The sequence below is a fragment of the Hemibagrus wyckioides genome, linkage group LG06 (assembly GCF_019097595.1).
Source record: "Hemibagrus wyckioides isolate EC202008001 linkage group LG06, SWU_Hwy_1.0, whole genome shotgun sequence".
Lineage (NCBI taxonomy): Eukaryota > Metazoa > Chordata > Actinopteri > Siluriformes > Bagridae > Hemibagrus > Hemibagrus wyckioides.
The window spans coordinates 12,788,954-12,815,142 of record NC_080715.1 but is presented as its reverse complement, the minus strand read 5'-3'; the positions used below and the strand labels follow the sequence as shown (position 1 = coordinate 12,815,142).

General features: G+C 39.0%; 1 protein-coding gene across 9 annotated transcripts in view; it reads left to right on the top strand.

Annotated features, from left to right (window-relative positions):
- Positions 1–26,189, top strand: part of lrp2a (low density lipoprotein receptor-related protein 2a) — a 64,615-nt gene that overhangs the window by 6,778 nt on the left and 31,648 nt on the right. For 4 of the 9 annotated variants that reach the window (XM_058392429.1, XM_058392427.1, XM_058392423.1 and 1 more), the window contains exons 2-39: positions 301–414; positions 1,710–1,832; positions 2,066–2,182; positions 2,634–2,744; positions 2,959–3,072; positions 3,172–3,288; positions 4,451–4,594; positions 4,856–4,975; positions 5,195–5,323; positions 7,166–7,335; positions 8,803–9,026; positions 10,156–10,362; positions 11,246–11,448; positions 11,660–11,800; positions 12,046–12,249; positions 13,597–13,789; positions 14,491–14,616; positions 14,888–15,018; positions 15,940–16,077; positions 16,316–16,597; positions 16,732–16,971; positions 17,072–17,197; positions 17,301–17,417; positions 17,503–17,883; positions 18,574–18,588; positions 18,931–19,179; positions 19,728–19,939; positions 20,070–20,254; positions 20,582–20,810; positions 20,903–21,080; positions 21,226–21,354; positions 22,365–22,531; positions 23,060–23,203; positions 23,334–23,443; positions 23,701–23,878; positions 23,986–24,199; positions 24,545–24,784; positions 25,522–25,710. In XM_058392429.1, coding sequence (XP_058248412.1) covers positions 301–414; positions 1,710–1,832; positions 2,066–2,182; positions 2,634–2,744; positions 2,959–3,072; positions 3,172–3,288; positions 4,451–4,594; positions 4,856–4,975; positions 5,195–5,323; positions 7,166–7,335; positions 8,803–9,026; positions 10,156–10,362; positions 11,246–11,448; positions 11,660–11,800; positions 12,046–12,249; positions 13,597–13,789; positions 14,491–14,616; positions 14,888–15,018; positions 15,940–16,077; positions 16,316–16,597; positions 16,732–16,971; positions 17,072–17,197; positions 17,301–17,417; positions 17,503–17,883; positions 18,574–18,588; positions 18,931–19,179; positions 19,728–19,939; positions 20,070–20,254; positions 20,582–20,810; positions 20,903–21,080; positions 21,226–21,354; positions 22,365–22,531; positions 23,060–23,203; positions 23,334–23,443; positions 23,701–23,878; positions 23,986–24,199; positions 24,545–24,784; positions 25,522–25,710 — 6,411 coding nt within the window. The remainder of the gene's footprint in view (positions 1–300; positions 415–1,709; positions 1,833–2,065; positions 2,183–2,633; positions 2,745–2,958; positions 3,073–3,171; positions 3,289–4,450; positions 4,595–4,855; positions 4,976–5,194; positions 5,324–7,165; positions 7,336–8,802; positions 9,027–10,155; positions 10,363–11,245; positions 11,449–11,659; positions 11,801–12,045; positions 12,250–13,596; positions 13,790–14,490; positions 14,617–14,887; positions 15,019–15,939; positions 16,078–16,315; positions 16,598–16,731; positions 16,972–17,071; positions 17,198–17,300; positions 17,418–17,502; positions 17,884–18,573; positions 18,589–18,930; positions 19,180–19,727; positions 19,940–20,069; positions 20,255–20,581; positions 20,811–20,902; positions 21,081–21,225; positions 21,355–22,364; positions 22,532–23,059; positions 23,204–23,333; positions 23,444–23,700; positions 23,879–23,985; positions 24,200–24,544; positions 24,785–25,521; positions 25,711–26,189) is intronic. The other 5 variants (XM_058392428.1, XM_058392424.1, XM_058392430.1 and 2 more) reach the window with 3 other exon arrangements.

Genomic DNA, 26,189 nt, shown 5'->3' with positions numbered 1-26,189 from the left:
TTTTGGTCTGCTGCCTGTCAATGCTCTTAACTGCGTGCTTCATCAATAACAATCTCTATGTCCACTTTAAGAGCAATTCTGAGTTTTTATTAAATGAGTGTAGAGTTCTATCCATTTTGTAAATGCATGCTAATAGAAAGTGTCTTGATTTAGGGCTGTACTGATTTAGGTTGACATGTTTGCAGAGCACAACACAGATTTTTATTGAATTGTCTATTGACAATGAATCGATTCATTTTTTTTGGTAATTGATGATACAAATCAGTGTTGGAAATGATCCTTGCTTCAATGTTTGTGCAGGGTCAGGTTGTGAAGCTGGTCAGTTCCGCTGTAACACAGGTAGATGCATCCCAGCAGGCTGGCGCTGCGATGGCACTGCAGATTGCGCAGATGATTCGGATGAGAGTGGCTGCCGTGAGTAACTCTCCCACACTTATTCTTTCTGACATTACTGATATTACAAGCAGTCAGTGTAACTGGTGATGCAGTGAATATACAGTATCTGGGTCTTATATATACAGCTCTGGAAAAAAATAAGATGGATGGTCATAAACCATCATGGAAAGCTGAGCTGTTTGCTTTAGTAGAGTAGTATAAAGAGTAGTATAAAGTTACCCAACAGCAATGTGAAAAACTGGTGGAGATCATGGAGCCAAAACACATGCAGATCGGGGTTATTCCACCAAATACTGATTTCTTAATGTTATTTAGCCAAAGCATTAACACAATTTGTTTACAAATGATTTGCATTTTGTTTTATTTGAGTTATTAAAGCTCTGCAAATACTGCATGATCTTGGGTTATTTGGATGTGTTGTCATTTCCTTTAAATATACACTATAAATAACAATAGTTATATTTTGAATTTAGGAGAAATATTGTCAGCAGTTCACAAAAAATGAAACAAAACTGTTCATCTCACCAATACATGAACCTGTAAGAAAAAACATAAGAAACTGATTATTTTGGTCTCTTATTTTTTCCCAGAGCTGTATATATTCCAATACCAGAACCCATTATTTTACCACAGCAGTTTTTTTATTATTAATAATTGACACATTATACCTTTTTATCATATTATTGTTACATTTAATGGTGTGGAAATGGCCTTAAAAAGTTGTTTCTGTTTTTCATAAAAAGTTGTCACCAGCCTCTTTTTTTTTCTTTTGAAAATGAAGCCTGGTTAGTTACTAAAAAATGGGATGTCAGGAAAGTCCTCTGTCTTAGACTATTACTGAATTACTAACAGTTACTAAGTATGTGATTATATGTTTAGCATACAGACCAACACTGTTGTCAGATTCATGCTATTAAAGAACATTAACCACCATCTTCTGACCAATCAGACCAACAGTGCTGTGGTTTCCAGACATAATAAAAATGTGAATGTTTTATTATTATTATTATTATTATTATTATTATTATTATTACTTATTCATTTATTTATTATTTATTATTTTAACTTTTTTTTCACCAAGTATTATTTATAACCAGGTATATTTAAGTCTGGAAGCTACATAGGCTTTTTAATCGTAACATTATTTTTTCTTATATACAGAAAAATGGCAGTTTTTTGGAAAGAAGTTGAAAATGTTGCTTTAAAGCAAAACTTTAGTTTTATATGAAATTCCTGAAGTGAAAGCTCTGTATGCAGGTTTGTCTACACCTCCTTCTATGAGTTAATTAAGCAGCTTTACTGTGTTCTCTCAGCCCAAGCGACCTGTGAGGCGGGCCAGTTCCAGTGTTTGAGTGACGGGGAGTGTATTTCAGTTCACTGGGTATGTGATGACGAGGAGGACTGTGAAGATGGCTCAGACGAGAGACAGCACTGCCGTACGTCCTCCCCTTCCTCACCTTCTCATTAATGTAAAGGAATGTAATTTCCTCCATCCCTGTGAAACATGATAACCTCGGTGTGTGGGCTATAGAAGCAAAAGGGCAAATAAGTGGCATATCCTTTGGTCATGTGCATGTGTATGTGAAAGAATGGAAACCTTGCATTGTCTAAGTTGAGGACCACCCAGAACATTTATATTAAAAAGGGTGATGCCTGATCTTTTTTTTAGCTGGCAGGACCTGTTCCAGTACACAGTTCAGCTGCACAAATGGGGCTTGCATCCCAGCGGAGTACAGGTGTGATCATCTGCCCGACTGTTCGGACGGGGCGGATGAGAGAAACTGCCGTAAGTGCACTGTCTGTGTCCATGTGTGTGTTGAAGGATAGATATATCTCCACCATCCCAGGCTCATGTGGCATTTTAATCAATTTGTAAAATTAAGAGGCTTGATGACTGACAGAAATAGTCACAATATGCTTTTTGTTGTCAGAAGTTAATTTCAGATTCCTTGGTGGATTAGTGAGAAACTATGTTCAGACACTATTCCAAAACCCCTGGCACTCAATGCTGCATGCTATATATTTTTAGCAGTGTATATCCTGAAAAATACGTCCATCATAGAATTTAACAGCATATTGTTATGTTTTCAACATCTGAGCTTGAGATCGTTCTTTTGGAGGAACATCCAGACTTGTCACTATCCACCAAAAGAAGCCGTATTATATTACGGACTAATTATATTTAATGGAACAAATGAGTGATGGCTGGAACTGGACTCTCTTTCTCTCTCTTCCAGACTATCCAGAGTGCCCGGAGTTGAGGTGTGCCAGTGGGGCATGTTATAACACGAGCCAGCGCTGTGACCAGGTGCTCAACTGCCGAGACAGCTCTGACGAGGCCAACTGCAGTGAGTGTCCTTCCTTGGCAGGAAAAATACACTCTCGAAATCTATCCCCAATATTCCAACACATTTGGCTTAATACACTCACTATGCTGCTTTTTATAGTCACATTTTAAATTTAATAGTTGCATTACGTGTAATTTCAATGTACAGACATTATACTAGGTTTAACATTATGGTAGAGAACCCAAAGCAAAGCGTATTGCTTTGTTTTGTGCAGCTCAGCGATGCAGAAGTGGCCAGTTTCAGTGCAATAATGGGGAGTGTATTCCACGTGGGTACATCTGTGACCATGATGATGACTGTGGGGATCTGAGTGATGAACAGAACTGCAGTAAGTGCATCACTGTAACCTTAATGGTATACCTGATTAGGGATGAAAGGGGGATTTATCTTTATTTATTGACTCTTTTGTGATTGCTTGTCACTCCAGCTTACCCTACATGTAGAGGGACTTACTTCACTTGTCCCAGTGGTCGCTGTATACATCAGGTCTGGTTGTGCGATGGAGAAGATGACTGTGGAGACAGTGCTGATGAGCGAGGCTGTGGTAGGTGATGTTTTTTTTTTTTTACTCAAATTTTTTTTGGGAATACTAGTGTTTCTCATGTCCATGTAAAATACTATTGGAGATTTTATAATATTCACATATTTAAAGTCAAAAGTTAATATCCAAGTGTTTTTCTCTGTCACATACAACAATTCTATCCAAACACATGTTTTCTAAACTTAAATGGATAAATGTCCATTGATGCTTAAGTTAGAAAGGGCTTATTAAAAGCATAGAGTGTACAATGTATTCAATTCAGTACAATTATATTTGCATAGCACTTTTAACAATAGACATTTTCACAAAGTAGTTTCACAGAAATCCAGATATAGATCCGGTAGACTTAGACTCACAGTGAGCAAGCCAAACGTGATGGTGGTGAGGAAATACCTGAGATGGTTTGAGGAATGAATCAAAAGGGAAAACACCCTCTTTGGCTGATACCGGATAGTGGGATTATCTTTAAAGTTAAACAATAGTTATCAGTGTCCAACAGGAACATGCTGGATTAGTCTCTCTAACTGAATAATAGTATGCTTTTTTGAACTTTTTGTGAATTCTGGGTCAGCTATGTAATAATCAATATAGTTTGATATCTTTCGACAACAAGAAAACCTTATTACAGATAAACAGAGAAGTACAACATGACTGTCACAGAAACTGTGTTGTGTTAACCTGCCAACGCTTAGTTCATACAATGCGGGTCCTGCATGGTCATTTATTCTCCGGAACTCCATCTAGAGCTCTTTAGGATGTCTCCAGTTTGCACTGACGTCCTTGTGCTTTGAGTGGATGGGTTAAGCACCAGCACTCCCATGTGACCCTTTCAGAATGGTTACTTCACATGATTTAAAGTGACAGTGTTTTCCCAAGCAATAGAGTCTAGGCCAAGCTGCTTCTTATTCCACTGTAGATAAGGCTACTGGGCTTTTTTCAAACCTCACACATTGTGTCTGTACTTATTGTGCAAAATTGTGTCACCTTTTCAGTGTTTTCTTTGGGTTTCATTTTACTGTCCTTGGCTGAGAGCTTTCAGCTTAGACTTGATGCAAAAAATGACCTTAAAGAAACATGACCTATATATAAGTATGTATTTCATTGCACAATGCATAGGTACAGTGTTTCTTGATATCACCTTCTTATACTCTTGTCATTTCTGCAGATAATGTCCAGCACGAGTGTTACCCTGGTGAATGGCCATGTCCCTCATCTGGTATTTGTATCAGTATTGAGCAGCTCTGTGATGGCACAATTCACTGTCCTGATGGGGAGGATGAGACTAACTATACAGCTGGACACAACTGTAGTCAGTACCTTTTCATAATAAACTGAAAGACCATAAACCACAGCTACCCTCAATTCTGGGGCAATTTTTTATTGCATAGAGATTATTGTATAACATAGCAAAACATTTAAGAGTCAAATGTAGTCGAGAATTACAGTCCTGGAATGTGAGTGAAATGTAGTCGAGAATTACAGTCCTCTCTTAGTACTTTTCATATTAGTTTCAGAACAGACAAATAGTTGATTATTAAAATGTGAAAGTCTTATTTCCTGTGATTTCCAGGTATCTGGCGCTGTGCGTCTCTGAGCTGTGAGCATCGTTGTGTGGCATCTCCTGAGGGTGGTACCTGTGCCTGTCCATCTGGCTATGTGGTCAGCATCAATGATAGCCGCTCCTGCATCGGTAAAATATTCTGATGTTTCCCATCATATACTGTATCACAGTGTAGCCTTTCCCTAAAGCTTAATTTCTCTGTATTAGGACCCTAAATGCTTTTTAACTAACATCCTGGTCATCAGTTTGCCATATATAAACCTAAACATCTTATCATGTGCTTGTGAATCTTGTGTCTGATAAAGCCTCATGCCCATAATCCTGATTTCATATTGTTTCATTGGGTAGACTATGATGACTGCCTGTTGTGGGGCGTGTGTGATCAGCTGTGTGAAGATCGGATCGGTACGCATCGCTGCAGCTGTAAGGATGGCTACGTGTTAGAGCAGCACCGATACTGCAGAGCCAACACGTCCTGTGAGTCACTCTGAATCTTAAATATACAGTAAATTATGAAGCGAGCAGGAGTGTGCATATATGATTGCTTATACAGTGTGCTTGTTGGAAAATTCACTGAGGGTTAAAATACCACATTAAGTGGATGAAGTTGGAGAATTCTTTTGAAGTTCAGGGTCATGACATCTTAGTTCGGTTTGAAAACAGCATTACTGATCTGAAAACATTACACTCATTTATTCACGTATTTAACGTACCCTGTTATCTGAAAACACATTCTCCTAGAATGACAACCACTGGAGTGTCGTTTGTGTAGATATGAAATACATAGGCGTTTATCGATATTTAATAGTGAAATGTGTACTTCAGTGTGTACTTCTCTCCTTTAGTCTAAATCTACTTAGCAAGCACCCCTCCCCCTGCACTCTGCCCCATGCTCCTCTTCAAACTCTCCTGGGTGCTTTGTTGTGGCTGACTGTTTTCTCAGCCTTGCTTACGTAGTCCACTGAATGGCAGCTGAACGGGAGCCAGCACTTTTTAATTCACATTTGTTAAAACAAAGTTTCATTCTCATCATGGACTTAGAGTTATATTTAAAATATGATACAGAAGTCTAACATGTGCCAGATTATGTGTCTACCCAATAGTTATTTTTTTATTCCTGTCCTTCTGTGGCTTATGCAGCCAATTTAGAAGAAAGACTATAATCAAGTAATTTAATCAAGTAAACAACACAACACTGGCAAGTGGCAGGAATCCTGAATCCTGGCTGTGTTGGCGTCATGACCAGTCATGTCTAATGCATCTGTTCACCCAGACGGAGGCAGCCTCACTGCTGTTTGTAGTCACGCTTATTTATCTGTCTGTCTGTCAACTTAATGAATGGTCTATTGATTGTTTTATACTGTGCAGTGCCTCTATCTGACTATAACTGTATCAAATGTCAACTTCCTACCAACTGTGCTAATTTTCATGTCAGGCTTGCAAAGAATTTGGACTTTACTACCACTCAGTAAATTTCAGACGAATGATATTCACTGTTCAGATTCCCTTCAGACACAGCCACAGAGTGTCTGATTATGAGATTTTGTGTATGTTTCTGGACGTAAGCTTCAGGATCTTAGGGGATTTTGAATTTGTTTGTCCATTTGTATAGGTGTATTCTGGATTCCAGTGAGAAAACTATTGAATCATTGAAACTATTGAACATTATAATTGCTTTGAATGAAGATATAGTAATAGGACTGAAGAATGTCCGTAGCTTTCTGACTTTAAAAGTTATATAAATAAATGAGGCACTCTTACATGTTTGTTAACAGATGATGTCTATAGTTAATGTCTATAGTTGGTCATCTGCAATTCCAGTTCATTGGCCTTTTTTTATGTTAATGAGGGTATTACTTAGCCACGTTTTGAGACAAGCAGTAACCGGGGACTGGGGGGCAGTGACTGATGAAAGTCTGGCTTGTGAGAGTAAAAAAACACTGTTTGATTTTAATAAACTAGGCTTGTCCTATTGAATTTCAGTTCCACTGTAACCCATTTATGGTAATACTGGAATTTTTTAATTTCCTTTACGACATATGTTCTTAGTTGTCCACTGAGCCTGCATCTGAAAACAATATCACAATCCCTCAAATTGTTTGAATACAACATCGATTTGTCAATTTCTTGTTGTATTTTGTAATGGCTTTGGGCAAAATTCTGTCTTAGGCCATTACTGATTTACTTTCTTTAAATGGAAATATTTTCTTTATTCTGTCTCTGTAAAAAAAAAAAAAGAAGAAGAAGAAGAAAAAAAGAAAGAAAACGGAGACAATGATATAACATTCTCATGGCAATGTTTTCATTGCATCCTTACAGCTGGAGTGGCATCTTTACTCTTTTCTAATGGACGAGACTTGCTTATTGGAGATATCCATGGTCACAGCTCTCGTGTCCTGGTTCACTCTGAGAACAGAGGAGTAGCTGTGGGTGTGGATTTTCATTACCAGCTGCAAAGGGTCTTCTGGACTGACACCATCCAAAACAAGGTAAGTAATGCCATAATCAAATAGCTTTTAGTATCTAAATGTTCTTTAAAACTTTTTAATTTCCTGAGGTAGAACCTTTCACACTGCAGGCCGTGTTGCTCATGGTGCTGTTGTCTTTAACAAAGACAGCATTGTTGGCAGCTATGCATCTCACTGTATATCTCACAAAAATCCATTTAAAGTTCTGGCATCTGACAGGGTTTCTCAGTTTGCACATTTTAATGAGTGGTATTTAATAGATACCTGAGGTGCTAACCTTTACGGGCTAAGTGCTATTGCTGTTACATTTGTTGATGATGACAAAGCTTTTCATTATTTTTATTCTTCCTTTATTCTTCTTCTTCCTGGTTATGCACTTATGCTCCAATATTCCTTTCAGACATACATATTTGCTCTCTCTCTCTTAAACACACACACACACACACACACTACCAGACTCCACTGTTTGGCCAGACTCCAATGTAAGACCAGTCCATCAAACTGTATGTGTGTGGCAATGTGATTTCTGCCCCCCAACTGAGGCTACTGGAACAAGGCAGTTATATAAAAAGTACCCCATGTAACCCCTGCTTCAGGATCAGCACGCTTGTTTGTCCATGCGTTCAAGTTGTGACAGTAGTTGGCCACTCGACAGCAATTCTTTGACATGATTAATGTAGATACTACTAATACTTTAATGATGGCAGAGCTGCTAGGCTCCAGCCAGAGTGGCTGGATCTGATCTTCAACATAGTCCACCTTTTCCTAATCTCCACAAGGATTCTGAAACTACATATTTCTGCTCAATTTTATGTAACCTAAGAGCAGAGCAAGTGGCTGTGCAGTATTTGTTTGCATCCAGCCTGTTTTATGCATTCCTTGGCTGACTCAGAGGGCTTTGTTTGAGCTCTTGGCTGCTCTCAGGTTTTAACCCCAGCCACAGAGCTGAAAAGCGAGGGCATACCAAGAGGTGGGGATCTGTGATTAGTACCCCCAACCCCACAGAACTGTGGCGGGCTGCAGGCAGGGGGTCTGTGCACTAGCCAAAACAGCAACTTCTTCCACAGCTTATGTTTCCGGTAAACGGGTCAGCCGAGAATCCTACTCTCTAGGACGGGTTTGGTTTCCACTGCAAAGAGCAGTGGTGCCTTGGCTTCTGATACAATGCCAAGTGGTCCACCCTGAGAAACCAGTGCCATCTTGAAATCAGTAGGGCAGTGGTTTCACAGTACGGTTCCTGTGGCTCCACTTAAATGCTACAGAACAGATAAGCTAGCTGGATGATGCAGGTGTAATCAGAAACCAGGCCGTATTACACACGATTATTAAATGAGAGGATATTCTGTATACCTTAACATAGTCATGATTTGAAATTATATATATATATAGTTTTCTTATCTTATCTCTAACTTAAAATAGTTATTCTATATATTAGAAACCTAAGCACCAGCTTCCTAATTTAATTGAAACTTTCTGTTTGTGGGATAGGTGTTTTCGGTGGACATGGATGGGTCTCATTTGCAGGTGATCCTAAATGTATCAGTTGACTATCCTGAAAACGTGGCTGTGGACTGGGTGAACAATAAACTTTATGTAGTGGAGGCCAGTGTTAACAGAATTGACATGGTGGACTTGGATGGAAATAATCGCGTTACACTGATTGCTGAGAACCTAGGAAATCCAAGAGGACTGGCTCTAGATCCAACTGTTGGGTGAGTATTTAATTAATTTCATTTATTAAGATATACTTTCAAATTACCCAATATGTCCATATATGGAAATGAAAGTGGAGTCATTTTAAGACAATAAATGTGGGCATATCTATCAATTCAATACAATTTTATTAGTTTAACCTTGTAGCAATGGACTTTACAGTCATTGACTTTATATACAGAAGTCTCCATGTAGTCAGCTGATATGACCAGAATTCTGAGGTTATTTTTAGCCATATTCATAAAATCCATATTATAGCTAATATTGGGGCTAATCCTTCTGTATCTGAGGTGATTTTTTTCAGTTCTCTTATCTTAAGGCTAGCTCAAAGATTACTTTACTTCTGAGATTACTACTTCTGAGATTATTTTAATTCATTCATAAATGTTTATAACATTCACTGCCAAGGCTAGCTACTTGATTCATATAAGCTTACCTGGCAAGATATTTATAAAACCAAAATGCAAAGTGTTTTTGAAGTATGTGTCTTTGAGTGCATATGAATCCTGTAGTCAGACCATTATTGACGTGTACAAGTCTTGTTTTTAACAAAAGCTTTGCCATCTCCTGAACTCTACACTGAACTAAAAAAAATGTGATGAAGGAAAAGAACAGATGTCACATCTTTTTTTAATTTAAACCTTAGTATTTGTAAATAAAACCACAAAACTGACCACAAATCAGCTTATAAGGGCATTCATCACTGAAACTATTGCCTTCTTTCTTAAGCAGGACGAAGTAATTAAAGCAGGACGGCTATTTATATATAATACTGTAAAGGATTAGCTGGAAGTAATAAGAAAAGAGTTTCACTGAAACTTAATATGGAATTAAGGCAGGAGAAATTAGCAAGATGTTTCAGAAGAAAGTGCTACGTGATTTTATGTTAAATTTGTTAAACTTTTGCAGAAAACTGAAAGTTTGAAATGTAACAGATAAATTGTGGCTGGTCATAGTGTATTTTTTTCCAGATATACATTCAGTCCATTGGCTCATGTTCACTGTTTTTTTTTGCAACCACTGTATATACGTACTGCCTTGGGTTTTGATTTCCTCTTGTAACCCTCTTATATCCTGAACTGCAGAAAAGGATAATCCTAAGATTATGTTCCTTATATTATGGTTTAGATATCTTTTCTTCTCTGACTGGGACACTCTGAATGGAGAGCCTGGTCTGGAGAGAGCCTACATGGATGGCACCAACCGCTATGGTATCATCAGGTCCAAGCTAGGCTGGCCTGCTGGAATTACGCTGGATATCGATGCCAAGAGGGTGTACTGGGTGGACAGTCGCTATGACTACATAGAAACTACCACTTACGATGGGCTACATAGGTATGCAAAAAATGGTTATCTGGTGTAGTCTTTGATGAGAAATTTCACAAAAATGCACTACGGCTTTCCCAAAATACCCAATGGCACTTTATGGTACTATGTTTCTTAACCTCTGAAACATGATGTTGCAAAGGTTTTGCTGTTTCATAACACCACATTGTAATGATTTTACTCTTGTGTTATAGAGTTGTTGTGTTTATTGTATCTTTAACTATACTACAGAAGTCCTTATCTTTAACTAGTTTACTACGGAATATGATGGTAAAAGTCTACAAAATTTTAAGTGGTAAACGTGTTAAACCTTTACCATCACCATTGTTTGATTTTAAAGTTTGTTTGTTTTTAACCAAGCCCTGTCTTAACTTCAGTAACCTGACAAAGCAATTAAAATGAATTCCATAAAAAGAGAAGCAACAATGATTCATGTATAATAAATAAAACATTTTGAGTCACCAAGCTACAGTATTTTTTGGATGATCTGTTCAGTCCAGTTCAGTGTCTGAGAGCATTATCAAAAATGCTTCAACTGAGCAGGGTTTTCTAATTGAATACAACAAATTTTAATTAAAATTGAAACAACAAGTGGAGTATTTTGAACACATGCTTCACTAGAGTAGATTAGGCATGAGGCAAATCTGACCTTTTGTTCATGCTTAATATCACAAATTTACTTTTACATTTAAATAGGACCTAGAAGTTGTGCAGAATCTTGAATATTAATTATCCAAGATATTGAACATTTGTTTTTCTTGTGTAAATGATAATAAAGTCATCAGAAACATAATATAGTATCTATTTTTTTTGCCAACCGTGTCTTTGGTACTTAAAACATGGTCGATAAATGAATTGGAATAAGTCAATAATAAGTGTAATTGCTTCGTAGGAAAACAGTGGTGCATGGGGGCTCATTGATTCCTCACCCATTTGGCATAAGTCTGTTTGAACACACTGTGTACTACACTGATTGGACCAAGATGGCCATCATGAAAGCCAACAAATTCACAGAAAACAACCCACAAGTGCTCCACTCAACCGCTCATACGCCATATGGTGTGGCTGTGATACATCCCTTCAGGCAGCCCTATAGTAAGCCAATTATTATTGTCTCACAAATGTAATATTAAGATGCTATAGTTTTTTTTTTTTTTTTATTGAATCCACAATCTGTGTTGGTTTAGTACCTTCAAGTATTAGGATTTATACACAATATCTTTAAAATCAACTTTAGATTTAACAGTTATGCTAGAGAAGTTCCTTGTGTTATGTGTGTGATGTTTGGTGTGTATGTTGCTGACAGTAAGTAACCCATGCGGGACGGACCGAGGGGGCTGTGAACAGATCTGTGTGCTGAGTCACAGGACAGATAACGGTGGTCTGGGATATCGCTGCCGTTGCCGCATGGGCTACGACCTGCACCCTGATGGCAAGAGATGTGTGGGTAAGAGAGCGTGAAGAATTGCTTACTGCCTTTCTCTGGATTCTTTAATGTGTTCATTTGAGCATGCCTTTCATGGCTTTATCATACACAAAATATTATTTCCACTGACAGAAAAAAATCATAAGGGTGTTGGCAATGAATGGTTTGATTGGTGCTTTAGAACTAGGTGTTTGATTCAGATGTAGCAGTTTTCATTCTAGTAACTTTTAGGTCTAAAACACATTGCTGTGTGCTTTACGTTGCAGCTGTGAGGAAGTTCCTGCTGTTCTCCAGTCAGCTGGCAGTCAGAGGGATCCCGTTTAACCTCTCGTCTCAGGAGGACATCATCCTTCCCGTCACTGGCACACCATCATTCTTCGTTGGAGTGGACTTCAGTGCTGAGGACAATACCATCTTTTTCTCTGATACTGCCAAGGATATTATTTTTAAGCAGAAAGTAGATGGGACTGGTAAGACATCTGAGTATTATCTCAGAATAGATGTGACAAGCAGCATATTTTTGTGTGGAAAAATTGTTGTTAAGCATAATGTGCAAGCTAGTTTCTTTACTATTCCTTATCTGACTACTTCAGCTACACACTACAGTGGCTACTGTTCTAAAGCCCATTTAAAAACATATTTTTTTTCGATTGCTTTGTCCTCCAAAGATCATGATCGTTATGCTTATGATTTTGTGAAAAGATTTTATTTTGATTTCAATTCTTCATTTGGTTTAATTAATATCACCTTGCAAAGAGCTGTGGCTGTAGTGATCAGGCAGAGTTACAAGGCTTAGGGGGGTCCACTAGAGTACCGTATTTTTAATAGGATTGGTTCACTTCTAAAAAAATATTGTTCTGATTGTGAATCAGATTTTGACAGCAGACAATTTAACAGCATCAGATGCTGAAGAAGTGTTACGTGGTCTTTGTGAGACAGGGTCACAGGATAGGCAGACATGTTTAATAAAGGCAAATATGAATTCAGCTGACTAGGGAAAAGAAGGCGGGTTCAGGTAACACAGTTCAGAACCACAGTCAAATTACAACTTTGCAATGGTACTGGACAAACAAAGGGGAATATGCACACTTATGTGAGTATAACCGAATATGAATACATTATTTTGATATAACAGATAATGTGTTCTAAACAGATATAAATAGAGATACTAAAAAGGCGTGCACATTTTATGGAAAGCTTGCCAGAAAAGTTCATTGGGCATCTGGTTGAGACTAGAGTGGTACATCGGGACTGGGATCCCGTGGGATGCAATAAGAAAGTTGTGCAAGTGGGACACTTTTACTTTCATGCGGGTGTGAGGGAACGTCAGATAAGAAGCTTGTGGGACAAACAGTGACTGTATTGTGAGATGCTTTTGCAATGTTTATTTATGACATGCTGATAGTGCTGACATTTCTGCCTTAGTTTTTTCCATATTTAATTAAAAACAGATAAACAGATATCTGAACAGATACAGACAGTGGCATTGCATTACACCCTTATACACATGTAATGAGACCAAATAAGACTAATAAGAATTCCGAATCAAATTTCTCTTACGGGGGATTAATAAAGGTGCCTCTCATCTTATAAAGAAGGTAATAACAGTGTAGATCTGCAGCAGGAGCTGTGAAAAAACAAGAAATAGATAGCACATAAAACACAAGATACCGCTCCCTTTGTTGACCATGCTTGTTTCTTTTTGCTTGCTTCTTCCTGCCGTTTATTTTGCATTGCATTATTAACATTAAACATATATTTATCAAGTTGTGGCTTTTAATATATTGTGTAATTTGCCTCCCTTGTTATCCCAACAGAGAGGGAGGTGCTTGCAGCCAATCGAGTGGAGGGTGTAGAGGATTTGGCTTATGACTGGATATCAAAGAACCTGTACTGGACAGACCCACGCTATCGGAGTATATCAGTTATGAAAGTAGCGGACAAATCCAGGAGAGCCATCATCCACAACCTGAACAACCCCAGATCTATAGTGGTGCATCCAATAGTTGGGTGAGTTAAGCTAACACATATTACTGAAGATCTGCTTGGCTATATCATTTGCATTTACAATGAATAAATGTATCTTTATTCATTGTGAATGCAGTGTTAGACAGTTTTAATATTGACTTAAACTTGTACCCTCAGAAATGTCTTTGATTAAAAACAGGATTGTAAGCTTGGGTGAGAAATCACACTCATGTTTGTAACGTCAAGTGAAAACACGAGTCATTGAGCAGGACCGAGCCTGGAACAAGGCTCCGGGGGCCTCACTTTCACCTCAGGTCTCTGTTTCCTTAAGACCATGAAAAAGCATTAGCAAGCTGGCCACTTTTATCCAGTCACACCTACCATAATGCAGGAGTTGCTCACCCATTCACACACTGTTCCTACTTTGAACCCAGAGCAGATAAAGGGAGTCTTTATGCACTGCTAGTGGGACATTTCCAATAGCTTCAAAGTCATAAGTCCTCTGGGCCCAGGAGACTAGATTAGTGCTGCATGAAGGCTGGTATTGTGGTGCCTTTTAAGAACTTGGCTTAGGAGAGATGACCCTACAGGGTTCTTGAATAAACTGCTGATACCTTTTAGTTTATATATTAAAAAGGATGAGAATTTTAAAAAAGTTTCCTTTACAGGCAGGTTGTTGCTGGGAGAGCGTGCAGGATTCAAACTGTGATTTAAGCCTGTGTATATGTATGTGTTTTTGCCAGCTTTATTTTCTGGACCGACTGGTACCGTCCGGCAAAAATTATGCGGTCCTGGTGCGATGGGTCTCATGCACAGCCAATTGTGAACACCACACTGGGCTGGCCTAATGGCCTCGCCATCGACTGGAGGTAAGCCAAACATGCTAATACCTAATGACATAAACCATTACAGTATTCCAGGCATGGCAGTAAGATCACAAAAAGCTCGATTTCTGCTTTACACTATCAGTCTATCAGATAACTATCAGTCTTTATCATCATTCAAAATATTTACTATGTGGCAGGTTGGACTTTTAACATGAGACATGAGCTGCCCTAATCCTTCTCATCTGAACTTTATTTAAAAGCTGTTTATCAGTCTGTTCCTATTCCTTCTCCCTGTTCTATTGTTACTCCCTAGCTCCATGCGTTTGTATTGGGTTGATGCTTTCTTTGATAAGATCGAGCACAGTACTTTTGATGGGCAGAACAGATTGTCACTGGATCGGATTACACAGATATCTCATCCGTTTGGACTTACTATTTATGGAGGTGGGTAATCATAATACTAGAACAAGTTATAGTTAACCATATTTTATATAGTTTATACTTTGTGTTAAAAAGTTAACCATTTAACCATTTGGGGGTTTGTTTTAACCTTTTCTATATTGTCCCTATAAAAAGCTAAAAACAGAAACTACATATCTTTAAAGGCCTGAGTGTCTATTTTCATATGCGCCATTAAACACCACTGTGGAGTGTGACATGGCAAAGAAATGCTTTGTTGAACATGGGCACAACAAAACAGGCACAAATTCCATTTTTTGGCCTCTGGTTAAAAAAGTTAATTAACCCTCCTAGACCTACAAAGAACCTGGCAATCCCATCTTACATTATTAAATCTTGTCGGTTTATGATCAAAAGCAATGGTTTTTTAGGGTTTTAATGGAAAGATGTGAGACCTGGATATCTTTTTTTTTATCATTAACCTCCACGCCTCCAAAGCTGTGCAATTCAAAATGAGCAACTCTTAAAAATCACATTATTATGTATTTGTGTAAATCCACTACACAGTTAGATTGAATAATACATTAAAAAGAAGTGTTTTGCATCAGCGTAGCTACACTTTCAAACCGTACTGAACTGAATCTGTCTGGATTCAGACTGCAAATCAGAGAACAGCCTTAAAAAACAAACAAACTGAATTGTAAGGGAAAAAATATAAGATAACAAAATATACATAACACATTTTCCATTAATATGCTTGTAGAAATAATAAGCAAAAAAAAAAATCATTATGTATTTTTTTTATATAATATTCTATTTTTTTTATACATTTTAACTGCTGTATATATTTGTAATATTTTATAACACAATATAATATATGTTAGATTTACAATGTTGACTAATTTAAAGTCATGGGTCAAAGTTCTTTCACTTGTACTGTGTGTTTCATGTTTACATCTGTTGTAGGTTATGCATACTTCACGGACTGGCGTCTCGGAGGAATTGTCCGGGTTCGTAAAACAGACGGTGGAGAGATGACAGTTATCCGAAGAGGAATCAGCCACATTATGCATGTCAAATCTTTCAATGCTGACTTGCAGACTGGTGAGAGGCCTGTCATCCATTCCCTCTGTCATCTCCATATCTCTTGCTCTCTTTTGTTTTTTCATTCACTGCTCAATCCTGAAGGGTTTCAGGGATAAGGAAGTGCAGTATATCAATGTGTTACTAGAAAAGACTCAGTTTTGTCTTGATTATATTATATTGAAAATTGTTCTGGATGTATTATTATTCACGCCTACTGTACTGAAAGATTGTGTTCTGCATTTTTTTTTCCAATTAGGTTCCAACTTTTGCAACAGGCCATCAAATCCTAACGGAGACTGCAGTCACTTCTGCTTTCCTGCACCGTACTCCCAGCGTGTGTGTGGCTGCCCTTACGGCATGAAGCTTGCACCCAATCAGCAGGCCTGTGTGAATGATCCATCCAGTGAGCCACCTACACTGCAGTGTGGCTCAAACTCTTTCTCCTGCTCCAATGGGAAGTGTGTCCCTACCAGCTACCAGTGTGATGGTGTAGACGACTGCTATGACAACAGTGATGAGGCACACTGTGGAACTAACAGTAATAAATTTAATTCAGTTTTCTATTCATTTAGAAGCTGAGCAGTGAAAGCACTCCTTTGAATGTGAGACAATATATATTTATATTTTTTGTCTTGTTTTTTTTTCGATTAACCAAAAAAATCTACTCTTCAGACAATACCTGCTCCTCCTCTGCCTTCACCTGTGCCAACCAGCGCTGTGTGCCCAGAAATTGGCGCTGCGATGGGCACAATGACTGTTTTGATGGCAGTGATGAAAGAGACTGTCCTAGCCAGACCCCAGGCACATGCCAGGCTGACCAGTTCAGCTGTGCCAACCACCGGTGCATCCCGCGCACTTGGCTCTGTGACACAGATAACGACTGTGGTGATGGCTCTGATGAAACCAACTGTGGTAAGAAACTTCTGAGTGTTTCATGTTTGTTTGGTGCGGCTCTCTCTTGCAACATTTCATTTTTTACCTGTTCATGATCATATTGCTTTCTGATTGGTAGATGCTATAGGCACTTGCCACCCAGGTCAATTCCAGTGTCCTGATCACCGCTGTATTGATCCAGCCTATGTGTGTGACGGAGACAGAGACTGTGTGGATGGGGCAGATGAGCAGGGCTGTGGTAAAAGTGATTCAGCTATACTTCCAAGCAAAGTATACCTCATTGACCGTGGAATTATACTCCTGAATTATATACTTTCTTACTTAATTTGTTGTATTTCCTGCTGCAGTTTACAACTGTACTGGCTACGAGTTCAAGTGTGCCAACGGACACCAGTGTGTAAACTCCTACTACCGCTGTGATGGGGTTTTTGATTGCAACGATCGTTCTGATGAATCTGGCTGCCGTATGTTTAATATGCTCTTATCACTAAGGTAATTAAAAAATACATAGCCTTTAAGTTCAGGTAAACAAGATTCCTATTCCTGTAGCCACCAGACCACCAGGCATGTGCCACCACGAGAGTGAGTTCCAGTGCCAGTCAGATGGAACCTGCTTGCCCTCTGCATGGGAGTGTGATGGTCATGCAGACTGTGAGGATGGCTCAGATGAGCATCATGGGTGTCCCCCACGCACATGCCCTACCTCACTGTTCCGTTGCGACAATGGCAACTGTGTGTTTCGTAGCTGGCTGTGTGATGGGGATAATGACTGCCGTGATGGCAGTGATGAGCGTGACTGCCCTACTCCACCATTCCGCTGTCCCAGCTGGGAGTTCCAGTGTCCAGGCCACACAGTGTGTATCAATATCAGCAAAGTGTGTGATAATACTCCTGACTGCCCAAACGGAGCTGATGAGTCCCCACTCTGCAGTAAGTCATTACATTTTTTTTCTCTGACCTCTACGGAGGAATGCGCTAAGATATTCAGTACGATCAGTTTAGCCAACATAGCATGATTAATTACAGATATTTTCCCATATCTGTTTAACTGTTTATCATGGTCTGCTTACCATATTGAGTGTTTTAAACTCGTTCAAGTTTCTGGAGCTGTTATGAAGGTCATTTCTGGGACCTTTGTAGTTACTGTAGTTATTGAATCATTTATAGTAGTAACTGAATAATAAGCTTTAAGATGGAGATTTAACTATGAAGCTGAGGATTTTTAGGGGTTAAAGTCTTCTTTATAAACACTACTTAACGAAATGCTGTTGGCTGCAGTTAGACCAACAGCCTATATTATGCAGTTTATTTATATTATGCAGTGTGTTGCAAATATTTTTCACCACGGAAACTATAGTGGGCTTGAAATGTATGCTGCATGATAGTTTTTTTTTCTCTCTTTGGTGAAATAAAAAAAGACAAGCACAGAAAAAGATTAAATAAAGGATTTCGGTGTAATTGTGGTTAAGTTCTGTTATTCATATATGTGTTTAATATTGTTTCAAAATAAAGCTTTAATATGTGAAATCATATGTATCAAATCATGCATGTGTGGCTCAGATCTGATAATTTAAAGTGATCAGTGATATCCCTTTTCCATGTTCCCCTCATTGCTTTCAGATGAGCATTTACCAGGTAGGCCAAATCCTTAATCACCCACAGTCCTCTGCATGTAACTCTGATTTACCCCAGTGTCTGTTTTTCCGTGCTTACTAATTATCCAATTATAGACCAATCATAGAGTGGAATTAAAGCTGTAGTGAAACTGTTTAGTGCCATGTGTAGCACTACTAGACTAATAGTGTCTAATACTGCAATATAACACTTTATAAAGATGTATTAATATGCATGTAAATATACTGTAGGTCAAGCTATAAATAATATTAAAAATGTTGAAAAAGAAAACCAGTAGATAGAACTATTATAGCACTAAAAATTTCTTAAGTATTTTGATTCGTTGTTGCATTCTTTCTTTAGACCAAGAGATTTGCACAGACAACAATGCAGGCTGTACTCATGGCTGTATCCAGGGTCCGTTCGGGGCACAATGCACATGTCCAGTGGGCTATCAATTAAGCAACGACTCAAAGACATGTGAGGACATAGATGAGTGTGATCCTCCTGGCCTGTGCAGCCAGCATTGTTTTAACGAGCGAGGCTCCTTCCGCTGTCACTGCCAAGATGGATACACACTCGAAGGGGATGGACGCACCTGCAAGGCCTCAGGTATATATCTCTAGAGGACAGTTTTTTTTCTGTATCCCCAAACTACAGATGCAGAGGCAGCCATACCAATTTCTGTTTCTCCATTTTTGTGATATGAAATTCACAATAGAAATAAAATTGACACACTAGTAGCTTTAGAATCTGGGATGATAGTAGGACTGGAATTGGTGGAATGGAGCCATTCTGCTCCTGCCTCTTTCTCACTGGCCTCTGATCGGATTACTGCAGATAAGACAAATAGCATATGTGTCAGTCAAAAACGTTCAGATGGGGTAATTAGGTCTAAATCACAAGACAAAGGCTTGTTTATGAGCTTCTGACATAGAACCATCCAGCAGAGAGATAACCTGCTGAAGAATGCTGACATTTGATATACTTTCCTTTTTTCTAGACATTATTCTACCACAGAGCTCCTTTCTGTGCTTCTCTTAAGCTGTCTAAGGGTTTATAACTTTTTTAATCTAATCTTGGACTGATAGCAGGAGCATGCTGAAAATGTGGATTTGCAATTTTTGGCATCACAACGTTGTCTTTTCGCACTCTGACAGGATCTCGGGAGGCCATTCTGCTGGTGGCCAGTCGTAATCAGATAATAACTGACGACATCATCTCACAGCCGAATGTCGTGCGGTCACTTGTTCGAGACGGCCGGAACATTGTGGCAGTGGATTTTGACTCTGTGACAGACCGTGTGTATTGGTCTGATACGACCCAGGACAGGATATGGAGCGCGCATAAAAATGGCAGTGATAGGACTGTGGTAATGATCTTCTTCAGTAAAGCTGAACAGGCTTCTCTTGCAAAAAGCAAAGAGAAATTACCATAAATAAATGCTCCGTATTTATTTCACATATCATTATTTCGCTGACAGGCTCTCTTCACACTTACAGATCTTTGACAGTGGTGTGACAGTCACTGAGAGTATTGCAGTCGATTGGGTGGGTAGAAACTTGTACTGGACAGACTACATCCTTGAGACCGTAGAGGTGGCCAAACTGGACGGCTCCCATAGAGCAGTGCTCATCAGTGAGAATGTCACCAATCCTAGAGGCCTTGTGCTGGACCCCAGGAACGGGTTAGTGTACTGATACACATAGCTAAGAAACCCACAGTAAGAATGTGTATAGAATAAAACAGACTGATGCTGTTATAGGAATATAATCAACAGTGTAGTGGTATGACTACGGTTACTATCCAGAAGCTTATTATTTCCTTATAGCAGCACATCATTTTATACCACATTTATACCACATTTATACCAGCACATCATTTTATACCACATTTATACCACATTTATACCAGCACATCATTTTATACCACATTTAACACACATTAATTTAAGAACAGCAACATATAATTAATAAGTGTTAGTGAAAACTAATTCTCGCTTTCTGTGTTTCAGTTTTCACCTTATGTTCTGGACAGACTGGGGAAGAAACCCTCGCATTGAGAGAGCCAGCATGGACGGCAAGCAGAGGACCACCATCATCACCAACAAGCTTTACTGGCCCAATGGCCTGACCATAGATTATCCCAATAATCTACTCTACTTTGCTGATGCCTATCTGGATTTCATTGACTACTGTGATTACAATGGAAACAATCGCAAACAAGTTCTAGCCAGTGATCTGGTGAGACAACCTTTGGTCCATTTCCTTCTATGTAACTACTTTAGACCTTAAAACATGTGAGTAATATTTGCCTCTTATCTCTTAATCAAAAGGTACTACAACATCCACACGCAATTACCATTTTTGAGGATTTTGTATATTGGACTGACAGATACATCAATCGTGTGATCCGGGCCAAGAAGTGGCATGGAGAGAACCAGACAGTGATGCTATATAATGTGCCTCAGCCTATGGGTCTGGTGGCAATGCATCCAGTCAGACAGCCAGCAGGTACATTTCTATTATTCTATTAGATTTTTTTAAACATTCTTTTTCTACAAGATTCTGACTAATAGGCATGTCTTATTTGTATAATGACCTGTGTACATTCCCTGGTAACTTGCTTCATCTGGTTGTGCTTCATCTTTTCCTCTAGGTGATAATCCCTGTGCAGTGAACCCCTGCACACATATCTGCCTTCTGTCTACGGTTGGCCCTAGGTTTTACTCCTGTGCTTGTCCTTCAGGCTGGTCGCTGGCTAATGACCAGCTCACCTGTGCTAGAGGTATTTCACACTAGCTCTGAGGAAACCACGTACCACTTAGTGCAACTAGCAACAAAATGCTTTTGTTTTACGCTGGTGTTTCAGAAGATCTCATGGGAATTAGATATTACATTATTAAGAACATCTGTCCGTCAGAAAATATGATATGAAGACAATTTGGTGTAATTCACTTTTTCCCCAACAAACAACCGTGTGATGTTTTCTGTCTTCCAGTTATTTTTAAGAAAATGTCTGATTTATTCTGTGAAGTTCACTGTACTTAGATAATGTATAAGGGAACTAATGGGAAGTAATACATGGTCTCGTTGTACTTTATACGTTTAGTGAGCATGTGTATCTGTGAACTCATATGTGTTTGTGGTCCTACAACAAATCTCAGAGCCTGGTAAAACAATGATATTGTGACTTCTTCTGAATTTTTTTTTTTTGAGAGTAGTTAATCTCCTCCCTTATGGAACAAAGTAGTAGTCATCAGTGACACTGGATATGTATTTCATGAGACGCAGATCTTGTCAACAGAATCCCATTTTCAACTTGCTCTCTCTCTCTTTGAGGGCAAATATTTGTAATTGTAAAAGCTAATATCTTAGCTTGTACTTATGGTTGAGCAAAAACAAGAGAGCTTTAATCTTAAACCCACTAGTTTCTCTTTATGGCAACCGTCCAGCCACTCTCGGGTTTCAGGTTGTGTCAGCAATGTCAAGCACATTTTGCCCTAATAGATGACTGATGAGTTCAGATGAGGAATGAGTAAGTACTCACTGATCATAATCTCTGATGATACAGCAGAATGTGCCCTCAGATCAGAACTTTCAACAATTTTTTTTCTGGCCAAGTCATGACAACAATTATACTAGTCTCTATTAATCTTAAGACATTATGATTTTATCAAAATTTTAAGTGTGCAAAAATTTCAGTCATGAAGCCATTAACAGATCTGTCATAGTGTGTACTATTGCATTTGAATAGATTGCTATATGACATGGTACTTACATAATATTATTTTACAGTGGACGATCCTTTCCTGGTGGTTGTTAGGGACAGCATAATTTACGGTATTTCTCTCAACCCTGATGAAAAAAGCAACGATGCCATGGTGCCAATCGCTGGCTTGCAGAATGGATATGATGTCGACTTTGATGATGCTGAGCAGATGATCTACTGGGTTGAACACCCTGTAAGTCTGAGAGAAAATAAGCACTGCTACTAGTGTTTTAGTTACTGCAGAGGACTTTAAGAAGCTGAGAAATGTTCAGAAAAGAGTAAAGTGATGACACAATTTTAGTTGGAGTAAAACGTGCATGACTAGTGCCTGTGGAAAAAAATCTTATTAGTAAGTTAATATAAAGAAATTTTGGCATGTTAACCTGAATAATTTCAGTAATAACCTCAATACTTCATCTTTGTCTCATCTTAACTGTAACTCCATACTGTCAAGTCACACAAGCTTGCTTCTCTATTCTGCTTTCAAAGTCACATTGAAGACAAGCAAATTTCTCATCTGTGTCATTAAACAAACCTTTACATAAACATTTATTTTAAATTGGTAATAAGAAATGTTTACAGTGTCTGTTAAAAGGTGACCAAAGCATTTTAATGGCTAGTGTGGAAGCACCTTTAATAACAGCCTAGGAAATCATTCTAAATAATCATTGCCATTTCTATTGACTGACACAAAAAATAAGATATTGTTTCATCAATACAGGGTGAGATTCACAGGGTGAAATCAGATGGCACTAACAGGACTGAATTTGCCCCAGCAGCCATTCTGGGATCTCCAGTGGGTTTGGCCCTTGATTGGATGAGTCAAAACCTATACTACACCAACCCGTCCTCACAGTCCATAGAGGTTCTACATCTTACATCTTTGCATTAATAGATAATAAAAAAAATGTAAAATAAATTTATTTTCTGAAAAACATACATTTTTTTGAAATGTTGTGTACATTATTTCACTTGTATAATGTGTGTTTGTTTAGGTTCTGAGGCTGAAAGGAGAGGTCCAGTACAGGAAAACTCTCATCACCAATAACGGCACCCTGACTGGTGCAGGCTCACCGGTTGGCATAGCAGTGGACCCGGCACGTGGGTAAGGCCCAGTTTAGCAGCACCTTGTCATGAAGTCTGCCAAGTCAGTCTGACTTCATGCCATCTGCTCAACAACACACCCGGTATACAGAGGCTGCTAGAAATCCCAACCAGCACTTAGTGCAGCCACTGTAACAGTGAAATGACACCTAAAAATAGTATACTTAGTGCAGTGTTAACTGAACCCTATTTTAGTAAATTGAGTCATAATAATACATATAGTTAATAAGTACTCCATAACTGCTGTGTGTGTTTCAGGAAAATGTATTGGACAGATCAAGGGACAGAGAGTGGCATTCCAGCCAAGGTGGCTTGCGCAGACATGGACGGGTCAAATTCTGTTGTCCTCTTCACCAACAACCTGGACCATGTGGAGTTCATCACTATAGACATTAAAGAGAATAAACTTTACTGGGCCGTTACAGGGACTGGAGTGGTGAGTTGCCTTGTCTCCTTTCATAATTTGACACACCCATTTACATGGACAGCATGTAAAAAAATTTATTTACATACTTTCTATTGCTCCCTTAAAATCCATAACAGATTGAGCGAGGAGATCCAAATGGTTTAAACCGCATCACAGTGGTTAATGGCTTGTCTCACCCATGGGGTGTGGCTGTGCATGGGCCCTACCTCTACTTCACTGACAGGGATTTTGAGGTGATTGAACGTGTAGATAAAGCCACAGGATCCAGCAGAGTTGTGCTGAGGAACAACGTGCCTGGTCTCAGAGTTCTCAAAGTACACTACAGAGAAAGTGAGTGAGAGTTATTAAACACATTTACAGTTATTAAACACTTTGCTTCTTATTATCACTGTGACTAGTAGCAGTTTTTGGTTATTTATGTCTTAATTTGGATAGACATTTTGAGGTGTTGAGGTTAAATCAGGTAGAATTAGAGGTCTGTTTGATCAATGCTCAGGTACAGAATAGTGATTTTTGCTCAGCATGGTCCAGGTGAAAATGGATGAATCAGTGGTTTGAAGGGCTTTGATCTGCAGTTCTACTATTAAACATTTTAAAAGAGCAGGGTTGCACAACCAATGCACAAATGCACAACAAATGCACAACCTGACCCTCTCTCGTTTCTTCTCTCTCTAGCATCTGCCGGCTCCTCTAATGGCTGTAGTAATAACGTTGGTGCATGTGAGCAGCTGTGTCTTCCTCGACCTGGCGGCGTGTTCTCGTGTGCCTGTGCTACAGGCTTCAAACTGAATGCTGATAACAGGACCTGTGCTCCGTACCAGTCCTATGTGGTCATCTCGATGCTAACTGCCATCAAGGGATTCAGTCTCGAGGGAGTAGATCATTCTGAGGCCATGGTGCCTGTGGCAGGGAGAGGTTGGTGTTTTACATAGCTGAGACTGTATCAGTGTAGGTAGCATACAACAGTTATGATGTAGAATTGAGAACATTAGTGATTGATTATTTCCTAAAATGCTATATCATGTACTACAGCCTTTGATTGTATAGTATATGTGTATATTATCCAAGAATTCATGTAAATGTTTTAATTATAAAACACACAATTCCAAGATTTATCCATCTTTGGAAACCACCATAGACCCAGATATTAATTTCATATTATACCATTTTTAGCACTCCAGTGACACTGACATGATAGTGGAAACTTGGTGGGTGCTGCACTGGTATGTACATACCAGGGACAGTAGGGCTGTTCCACTGATACAAATGGGTAAATGGCCCATTTATAGCCCATATTCACCACTTTGTCTGGTTCACACATTGCTGTGAATGATAGTGATTGACTCAACCACAACCACACCATGCTGGTGACATCTGAGTCTCTTTCACCCCAAAATTTAAATGCTGGACAACCATTTTTTACATATGGGTGGTCAACATTTTATTTTTATTTCAAATAGCATTGTGCATCCTTATTGTGCATAGCAGAACTGTGCATAGCAGATGGGCTACCGTAGGTAATTGGCATATTGCCCTGATTAAATTGCCAGAGTGTGTTAATACAAGATAGGACTACTAAAGTGGCCACTGATTATATGCTACCAATTTATATATTCACCCAGTGAAGTAGTGGACATGTGTTTGTCCCACAGGTCGAAATGTTCTGCATGTGGATGTGCACATGCCCTCTGGGTTCCTGTACTGGTGCGACTTTAGCAGCACAGTTGCCTCTCAGAACGGTATCCGCCGGATAAAGCCTGATGGATCTGGATTCCGAAATATTGTCACCTCTGGGATTGGACGCAATGGGATCAGAGGCATTGCTGTGGACTGGGCAGCAGGTGTGTGGTAGTTTTTAATCTCACTCTATACTTCGTCAGTGGAATGCGATCACCATATATTACCTGCACAGAAGAAATAAGCTGTTACAGGACCTGCTTCTCTCTGCATATTTTGCTTGAATGTGAGGAACATGTTAAAAGAGTTCAGAAGTCAAAGTGTGCCTAGGGGTTTCCATTTGATGGTGTATAAGATGTCCATAAGCAGCTTTTCTGCAGGATCACATCACTCAGTTGATGACATGGAAGAGCTAATCCTCTGGGGTATATGGTGTAAACTAAGGAATTTTGGTGGCTTTGCTATGGTCTGACCCTGGTGTAGTAGAGTACAGAGACTGTGGTTGACTTTTTCACTAGTAAGTATGTAGAATAGTTAAAGTGTATTCTGTTTACAGTGTCAAACTTTGGGCATTATACTTTCATTGTACTTTCACTGTATTATTTATGTTTTTATTTCCATTTTAGATTTTCTCTCAGCCTTA